This window comes from Electrophorus electricus, chromosome 1 (assembly GCF_041902795.1).
Source record: "Electrophorus electricus isolate QZ-2024a chromosome 1, ASM4190279v1, whole genome shotgun sequence".
Lineage (NCBI taxonomy): Eukaryota > Metazoa > Chordata > Actinopteri > Gymnotiformes > Gymnotidae > Electrophorus > Electrophorus electricus.
The window spans coordinates 30,722,890-30,732,384 of record NC_137497.1 but is presented as its reverse complement, the minus strand read 5'-3'; the positions used below and the strand labels follow the sequence as shown (position 1 = coordinate 30,732,384).

At 37.6% G+C, this 9,495-nt stretch overlaps 1 protein-coding gene and 1 long non-coding RNA gene across 2 annotated transcripts; both read right to left on the bottom strand.

Moving 5' to 3' along the window:
* Window positions 1-9: 9 nt before the first annotated feature.
* LOC113571953 (uncharacterized) lies at window positions 10-3,122 on the bottom strand. Its single transcript, XR_003410044.3, has 7 exons — window positions 3,026-3,122; window positions 2,002-2,054; window positions 1,355-1,387; window positions 1,171-1,185; window positions 946-1,020; window positions 828-852; window positions 10-383 (listed from the first exon to the last, which is right to left on the bottom strand). It is a non-coding gene; the product is annotated as an uncharacterized LOC113571953 (long non-coding RNA).
* A 2,055-nt stretch (window positions 3,123-5,177) lies between these two features.
* On the bottom strand, window positions 5,178-8,570 carry LOC145660390 (uncharacterized). The gene is made up of 5 exons (XM_081725271.1): window positions 8,441-8,570; window positions 7,510-7,685; window positions 7,150-7,294; window positions 6,602-6,724; window positions 5,178-6,325 (listed from the first exon to the last, which is right to left on the bottom strand). Exons 1-5 carry the CDS (start codon window positions 8,541-8,543, stop codon window positions 6,270-6,272), a joined length of 603 nt encoding a protein of 200 aa, XP_081581397.1. The 5' UTR covers window positions 8,544-8,570; the 3' UTR covers window positions 5,178-6,269.
* Window positions 8,571-9,495: the final 925 nt, after the last annotated feature.

The window sequence follows — 9,495 nt, the reverse complement described above, 5'->3', positions numbered from 1 at the left end:
AAAAAGGCGTAAAGACTAAAATTGATTTTATTTTCAGTTGATTTTCTGCATAACTACCATTAATCCTGTCTATGTATTGTACATAAAAAGCATTTGAAGAGATGATAAGAGTTTAAATAAAGTTAAATAACATTAGAGGGGAAGTATGGAAGAGGTGTTCTTGTCCCTGGTTACCCAAGAGAATCAGACTGCATCAAAAATAGTCCTATTTTACCAACTTCTTTTTGGGAGGCGAGAAAAAAACAGCCATATTTTGAGCAGTCAGACAGATCAAGCATCTCATTTAGCCACGCAGGGCAACATTTCCATGACTTGGGAACAGAAGACAGACATTAGTTAAATCCCCATGAAATTTTCAGATCTGACTATCCTCTTCACTTTTCCTGTGAGAGAGAGCAAAGGGAGAGACAGACATTTTATAAACAGGGATATCAGAACATCAGCAGTCCAAGAAATTACTGCGATGTTGGAATCCATGCTGTGATCAAAGTTGACCTGTATCATTATTGTAATTACATTTTTATACCAAAATGTGACTGTAGCAGAAGATTCTTAAATAGCTAATGTCTTATTTGATAAGATTTATAAGGTTTAAAGGAAACACAAACTGAACTATTTCCTCATAGAGAAATGTTTTGGCAAATGAAGATGCGCTGTCATCCAGAGATCATTGTTCTGTCCACACTATGGCATTACTAGTATCTTGATGCCGCATTTAGTGTTTCGAGCTGTATACCCTGGAAGTGCATAAATCAGGACCATCTTTCATAACTACAGTTCTGTATGGCATTGCCCGCAAACAGGAAATCTGATGGGAAGGGACTCACTTGTTCTTTTTCCCGCACTTGTCATCTGTGGGAGAGAAACAAACCGGTTTACTTGGTTCCCTGAGGGAACAGGAGGGGATATTTGAGAGAGTTAAATGAATAGGGGGTTAAGACTTACGGAAAAGAACTACAAGGGCCCCTATTACAAGCAGGATGGTGAAGATAATCCCTCCAATCCGCAGTCTCTCATAGTCTAGGAGATGAATCATAAATTGCAGCATATGCGCAAGCGGGGCCTCAGATTAACTGTGTGAGTCTCCAAAGTCATTTTCTTGTCATCCATATGACCTCACACAAAGGTTATGTAAATACACCTGAGACATAAAGGGCCTGAAGTACTTACTGTAAACAAATGGGTCTGTGGACAAAGAAGAAAGGAGGGAAATAGAGAACTTAGCATTAGGCACTTACTGGAGAGTGGAAATTTAGTGGAAAGTGCTGAAAGCCGTAGTTTCCAGTGTCATGTATGGAAAAATGGCAGGTTGAACAAGTTTGGCAGCAGAAAATACCAAAACATATTTGCTTACTTGCTTCAGCTTCACCAAGAAATGCACATAAAACTGTGGAAACAAAAGATGACTGAATTAGGGTGCAAACCGTCATACTTGTCAATTCACTTCTGAACATCCTTGGAATATTTTGTAGCAACAGCCATAAAATCACATTTTTATGTAATTGTTATATAATCTAATATGACATATATAGAAACTCAATATATCCATCATTGTGGACCTAACTGCCCTTTGTTTTGATGCTAATTCACATTGGAACCTAGAGGAGTGGAATTTGAGGATGCCCTTGCTTCTGGTGTTTATCGCTCACATTTTGAGTCATACTGTATGATCCATAGAAGGAAGGACCTTTCAGATTCTATTATTGGTGTTTATTTTGGACTTGCATCAGATGCCCTTCAGGCCTGCGGGTGGTGCCCTCCAGTTGCACTTTCTCCTGAGGGAATTTTAGCGTCACACATGGGCATGGGGGCATGGTTTAAAATGGCAGTGGCTACGGTCTTTGACTTGTAACTGGAAGGTGGCTGGTTCAAGCCTCACTACTGCCAAGTTGCCTCCATTGGGCCCCTGAGCAAGGTCATTAACCCTTCATTACTCAAGTTGTACTCATTCAAAATGGTAAGTTTGTTTTGGATAAAAGCATCAGGTAAATCTAAACTTACCTGTCAATAGAATGAATGCAGTGAAGTGGCTCATCTTTTCCAGGTCCTGCCTCCTAACACAGACAGAAAACAGATCAAAAGACCTAAACATTTCAGTTATGCATTTAAAATCAAGAAAAAGCCATCATTAATTGCCTTTGAACCCATGCAAGCTCCATCCACTGGAGATAGTGTGTGTTTTGAGATGAATGCACCCAAATGCAGGTTGCTTGTAGCGTTTCTCCATAACTCTTTTTAACTATGAGTGCCAGTGCTTGGCAAGATGAGGAATTGAGGAGCCAGGAATGTTTGCTGAGTAGATACAGCTGTAGAAACAGCTGAGATGGAGCAGGGCTGGTGTTTTGACAGTAAACATTAGAACCCTGGGTCAAAGCAGCTTGGACGCAGTAAGCTCCAGGATACCCTTGGTTTGCCCTTGCAATCACGTACGAGAGTGTCAGGGCTGTTTTGGAAATTTCAGGCCCCCTTCCCTAGACAGCATATTAACTTAGTGTGCTTTTGAACTGAGGGGCAGTCACCTCTGGCTTCTATTGCTATCAATTGTATGTGTATCTTGGAGGAGGAGAGTGTTGAAGTAGTGCAAACCTGTCTGAGAAACTTGCACGTTACCACAGTTAAGTTTATGATACCTAATAGTAGGCATTTCTCCCATGTATTTGCATGTATATATTGCATATACCAATATACAAAGTTATACCTGTAAGAAATCAGTTGACAGCTACATTGACTGTACGGCTGGTTTACAGGTCAAAACAATTGCAAATGTTATCTAGTTTTTTCAGTTAATAATGACATGACATTTTAAATGTAAACATTAAGGGACCATTTCATGTAGAGTTGTACTTTAGATTTGGTGTACTTTAGATAGTATAGCTAAGATATGGGGACTATCTTGTGGGGACTATCTTGCTCTAAATATGCCATTATAAATAATAACAATAATTATTATAATAATTACAATGCATTATACTACTACTACTACTGCTAATAATAATAATAAAAATAATAAGAAGAAGTATCTTACCTTTCGAATAGATAATCTTTCAGGTAGTGAGCAAGTGGGTTATGGATGTAGGTGTGTGATAGATGGAACACACATGAAGACTACATGCAAACGTCTTTGTCTTTGTTTTTATCTTCAAAGGTAACTCCTCCTTATTGTGTACATACACAACACAAGGCATCAGATTTTTTAATGTCGTGTGCCTATTTGCATCATCATGTTATTCCCCAAACACAGTTTGTGTGTTTATGACCTGAAAGCTCAAAAAGGCACGTAAAAGAGGTAAACATTAGTGTGATGAAACAAAACTGTATTTATGAGGTGCAATTTCTGAAACTTAAACTTTTGCATGAAAAAAAAAATTTTAACTGCACAATATTATTTTTGTAATCAAAGACCACTGTACATGCTAAAGTTTTTTCAGTAGTCATGCATAAAAAAGTAAAAAATGAATGTTAGATACAAAACCCCTTCCTGCCAACCCCCTCCCACCCCACCTACCGGGACACAAAACCACACAAAGATATATTTTGGTGTTCTGTTTGGTTTATTTACATTATTTGGCAGATGCTTTAATCCAGAGCGATTTATCAACATGATGGTGTGTGTGTGCTCCCTGGGAATCAAACCCTTGACCTTATTGCTGTTAGTACCATTGGAACACAATATTCAGTCTCAAGGACTTCCCTTGGACATAGTTTTTGCAGTGTGGTCACAAGCATCTTGTGTGCTTCTGTATCTCATCCCTGTAGCTAATTCATTTCTGTCCTGTATCTCAGTTCTTAAACACTTGTGTAACACATGCTAGGTGACACTGGTACCCCTAATAGTGATCTGCAGCAGCTCTATGGCTGCTGTTTGACTTCACTCTGAATTTAACCGTAAACCTTCAGGGCTCAACACAGGGGCGGAGTTAAAGATCTGAACAGGAAACGTGGTATTCACTTGTATTGACTCAACTGATGATACTGGCAAGCCTAAAGACTGCAAACAGATTATGGTCAATCTGTAACATCAAGGCTGCCCTGTGGCTTGGTTTATAAATCAAAATCAGTGCTTTGGGGATTAAATCAAGAGGAGATTGGTGAGGTGACGCTGATTTTACATTGGCCTACTCCTCTGAGGTGTGAGCAGCTCTCTCCTGAGCACGGAGCAGGATGGTGCTGCTATTGGCAGGCACTTGCAAAGTGAGAAAGCAAAAAAAACAAAACAAGTGAAAGCTCCTCTTGGTGATATAACCCCTAACTTACTTTACTGTCCATGTGAAGACCTCCGATATTGGCCAGAGAAGACACCAACTTTCGCATTCTACTACTTAGTCACTTATCACTATCGTCTACTTATCACTTTTGTGAGCCTTTGAGGACAGTGGGTATTTTGCACACATCTTTTATTAAAGGAATTGTCGAGTGTCAGCAAAATATGAAACATTATGAGGCTGACGACACAATATTATTAATATAACTTTTTAAATATGCAAGAATAAAACAATATAAAAAGCTTTAGAATAGATAATAGTATAATAAAAATCCATCCTACCAAGCCTCAGCTTTATAAAAATATTAGATGCAAATTTGTAGATTTACAGAGGCCTCCTGTCATTGGAGAGCCCAGACTGTCATGGATGGGGAAAGTGATGATAAAAAGGAGTTTTCTAATCCAGTAGTGGATTATGAAATCTATTGAAAGCACCAAGAATAAACTGAAGAAAAAATAAATAATGTGCAAAATGTTTTTTATTGTCCTTATCTATCTATCTATCTATCTATCTATCTATCTATCTATCTATCTATCTATCTATCTATCTATCTATCTATCTATCTATCTATCTATCTATCTATCTATCTATCTCAAAATTGGCTCGTGTCACTTAAGTCAGGAAACAGCCAATATTGGATTGAAAAAGAGGAAAAAAATGTTAATCACCACAATTTCTACACGTGTATCTCTTCTCTGTCAGCAGTGAGATACTATGGCAACACAAAGGAATGCACAAAGTAGAAGCATTCTAACGTTCTGCATTGTTCAGGATAATTACCACTGACATCTACAGTCATAAAGAGATGTGGGCTATACCCCATTAGAAAATGTTTGTAGACATTTATTGGATTTTTAAGGAAGGGATTGACATATGTTCAGAAATAAATGTTAAAATGCTTCATTGTACCAGATTTCTTTTCACAAAATGTATCACAATTCATTTTAATATCACATGTACAAATAGTAGTAGTTAGCACAAATGGCTTTAGTTAATGTACAGGTCACTTTAGCTGAAGGGGATGATAAGGGCTTATGATGTAATTTCATGGCAACATATTTAAAATGGCATTTCACAGGGATTTACAACTAGATCTGAATTACATTATGACAAATTTTCATACTGCATACTGCTGTCCAGTTGAATATTGATATGTCCACCATTTATCAACTGGTTACAGCACATAGACATTCATTTGTGTTCAACAGTTATCATTAAAATCTTAAAGTTTGAAGAGTTTAGAAAAGGAACAGTGAAATTGAAAGGACTCTCTTGAATGGATGACAATACTCACTTGTCGGGCAGTCAGGCTCATTTGAGCATAGATATTCGCTTGAAATTTGAATGAGGTTGAATATTATGCAGTGGTATTTAAAGCAAAATATGAATCAGTTCATTAATATAAAGGATTAATTAAATTACTTATGTTGATGATGTTTTGCTAATCCAACTGCATTATAATCAGAAATGTAACACCATAAATGAATACACCATACATGTTCAATTTGACACACCCAAAGATAGCTCAGCAAAACTAATATACACCTGACCCAGTTATTCCAGATCTTCAGGTGCCTCAGAGTATGTATATAAAATATGTTCAGTTTAATTGCCCAGGAGTGTGACTGTGTGTTAAAAAGAAACATTGTGTGCACTGAATGAATAGCATTCCACAGAAAGTGCAGTTAATAAATATTTACAGGTCAAAGATTATTACAGAACTGTCATATCTGTAGATAAAGTAGTTATTAAGAAAGGGCAAGTGTTACTAGCTGGTATGATAAAAACCACACCACCCAGCATATACTGACTGCATAGAGGATCATAGGGTTTCATCTGCTGGACAAGCAAGGAATTGCATTGTGGTTGTACTGTATGTGCCCTAAAGATCCCTAAACAAAAGGCATTCTTATTCTAGTGCAAAACCTCTTGTTTTGCACACATAAGCTTCAGTCAGCTAGAATAAAAAAAGAAAAAAAAAATGTGTGCAGAAAGGGGGTTTCCAAATTAGTATTGTTTTGCATTCTCTACTGCTGTTGGCATATCATCTTCTTCTCGGCCCTCTGGGGAAAAAAAGGAAAAAAGTTATTACATAATTACAGAGTTATTGTTCCATTGTACAAAATACAATGTACTTTTTGCCTTTACTAGGCCACAGATGTCTACTTAAAAGGGTTAAAACAGAATCAAAGAATTGATTCTTTGACTGGGAGAAACCATAAAACACACCATTAAAAGCATTTTCCATCTTTAAACAACTGACTGCATAGAGGATCATAGGGTTTCATCTGCTGGACAAGCAGATGCTGGACAAGTCATGTGAGAAAGACAGCACTTACTGAAACAATTCTGAAATCTCTCTGATCTCTTCAGGGTGATGTATGTCACACCGAAGACAATTAGGATACCAAAAAAGCCACCCATCACACAGCCAAAGAGCATGGCATAGTATTTACTGTTTCCTGAGAGAGAGAGAGAGAGAGAGAGAGAGAGAGAGAGAGAGAGTTCTCTTCTTAGAGATCATGTTTATAGGGAACCCTTTAAAGAACCCTTTAAATATGTTCTAAAAGAGGATAACCTGTAATTGGCTGCTGTTATTACTATCCAGCTAGATGTTGCTTGATAATTGATGTTTCTCGGAAAGCAACTTGAAATTGTCTGCTATTTTTGAAAATGTGTTTGAGTGAAAAACAAACAAACAAACAAAAAAAAACATAGCATAACTGCCTGTGACAGGTTGGCATAGCATAACTGTTTATGACAGGTTGTCATAGCATAACTATCTATAGAAGGTTGTCATAGCATCCTTCACCTTGGGGCGAAGTAAAAGGGAATGTATTTGTTTGTTATTGTTGTTTTGGAGTAATTTGTTCAGCATCACACATACCATTGACAAAAAGGTATCCATATTTGTCAGTAAGACCACTGGTGTGGCATACCAAAGGAATGTCATTAGAGTCAGATCCCACATTAGAAAGCTCCCATATAGCAATAGCTTCAAGATTAGTGACTTCACAATATCCACTCAACGACTAGAGAAAAACAAACAAACACAAAAATACAAAAAAAACAAAACAAAACAAAACATAAATTACTGTACAGCCTCTTTGATTTGCCTTCCTAAATCATATGCATTTATAAAACCTTCTGCATTTTTCACTGACTGAGACTATAGTATATACTCTATATTTCTCATGTTATCTGTAGGGGCCCAGGAAGAAAGACTGAGTGATATGTAATTACTTACAATAGTTTGAAAATTGGTTGCTGGTCCAGGACAGGTCAGAGTGTAGTTAGCTTCGGGTCGGCAGACAGTGAATTTTAGGCTCTCTGACTGATTGGGTCTTGAAATGCCACAGCGAAAAGTGGCTGATTTGCCCATGGCTACAGTAACATTCTGAGGGACAACAGTGTAGTTCACCTCTTCATGCCATCGAGGAGGAACATAGAAAAGAGCAGAAGATTCATTCTCTTCTCTTATTTGACTAAGAAATGGCAAGGTCATTGACTAGTCTATTAGTCACTCGCCTAACCTTTTCTTTGTTGTTTCAGTCAGTACACACCCATTTTATCATCAGATCTGTGATTTTTAGGGGGAAGTATCTTTAGTGACTTGAACCACCACTAAATTAGGCACACCTCATTCTAAAGCATCCCAAATTCTTTATATTACTTTATATTACATATTTTCTCTATATTGTTTCTTCAAACTTCATAGCATTCTGGAAGAAGAGATCAAGCTGTGAAAATGTTTTACTACATTTAATAAATTCTTCAAAAACTCCACAGATGTCCCAAGCTTCCTGCTGTAGCACATTTGACCAATAACCAATGTCATATTACAAAATACTGAAGTCTGAGACGTCAACTTGACGACTGAGAGTGACAAATGATTGGTTCAAAACATTCTACCCCAAATGGTCATTATTTCTCTGTATAGCTACAGAGTATGTGTGCCTAACATAGCCCATATTCAACAGTAGCTGATAAAGCAGGGAGATGAAGATTCTAGAAACACCAATGTTTGATTTCCAGGAAGCACACACACTGTGATAAATATATGTAATAATAAAAATATAAAAAACATCTGCCAAATACTGACATTTTAAACAGTAGGTTCGTCAAATGCTCTATATTCTAAAAATCCGTCCAAATACTGAGGCAAAATGCACACATACCGATTGAAGGCCAGGGTAACTGCAGCACTAAAATCAAAAGCCATGACAGGTGAATGGCCATCTTTATGAGCATCATGGTCTGTTCTTTAACATCAGCATGCATGGAAGGGAATATGTCCAAAAAGTCAGTAAAAACTCTTTCTGCTGATCTGCAGTCCAGGAACACAATGCACACAACACCTCAGTCAAGACCCAGTCTCCCAGAGCAGATGCAGAGGACAAGCAAATTAAAAGTAAACTTCTCATTTGTAAGCAAGGCTTGAGCGAAATCTCCCTGAAACAAGTTAAGCAAGTACATACCAGTCTTCAGAGGAGTGTGTGCCTATACTTTCTTGCAAACTTCCTTGTGGAGGTGACAGTGATTTCCACGTTTCCTCTGTCAGAATCGGCATTTGTGTGCAAGGTATTTTACTGCCAAAGCAGTGCGAACAGGCCAATTTACATCAACTGCATTGCATTTTCCATGGCCTTCATGTGATGTCTTCACAATGTGGATGCTTTCATGTTAATAGACTGAATTTAGCCAGTTTGACCCTGTTTCAAAAGGCTAAGTACCTAAACACTCTGAAGCTTGAACTAAGAAGGATGCACTTAAGGTCTTTAAGAGAAAGCAGCCATATCTTGAGTTCTGTTTGGTGAATGCTGTCCTAATTTATTTATTGTAGTTTCTAATAGTTGCAAACCTATTAAATTCAGCCACTAATACTGTAGATATAACCAGCAGACACAATCAAAACTGTGATCCTTTTTGAATATATGTTCCATGTCAAGATTGCATTTACTTGCATTCATATGGTTAACATCTTCCAGGTTACACTGTTATCACTATCACCCTTTAATACTCCCACATGTATAGGCATTGAATGCAAGAAGTGCAGGGAAGGAAGTGTAGGGAAGCATTTGGACAATATTAACCTACAAGCCCTAGATTTCCTATAAGAATGTAATACCAGCTCCTATCAGTGACACATTCCAGTTGAGTTACCTACCTGGAATCTTTTACAGACAGACAGACAGACAAGCAGACAGATAGATACTAGGTACTCTGTTAAACG

What these genes read in the sequence shown, in the direction of transcription:
- LOC145660390 (XM_081725271.1), bottom strand. Translation starts at nt 8,543, where the DNA reads ATGCATGCTGATGTTAAAGAACAGACCATGATGCTCATAAAGATGGCC. An exon ending in TGGATACCTTTTTGTCAATG is followed by an intron (nt 6,725 to 7,149) that starts GTATGTGTGATG and finishes TCTCTCTCTCAG; the next exon opens with GAAACAGTAAATACTATGCC. An exon ending in GAGATTTCAGAATTGTTTCA is followed by an intron (nt 6,326 to 6,601) that starts GTAAGTGCTGTC and finishes TTTTTTCCCCAG; the next exon opens with AGGGCCGAGAAGAAGATGAT.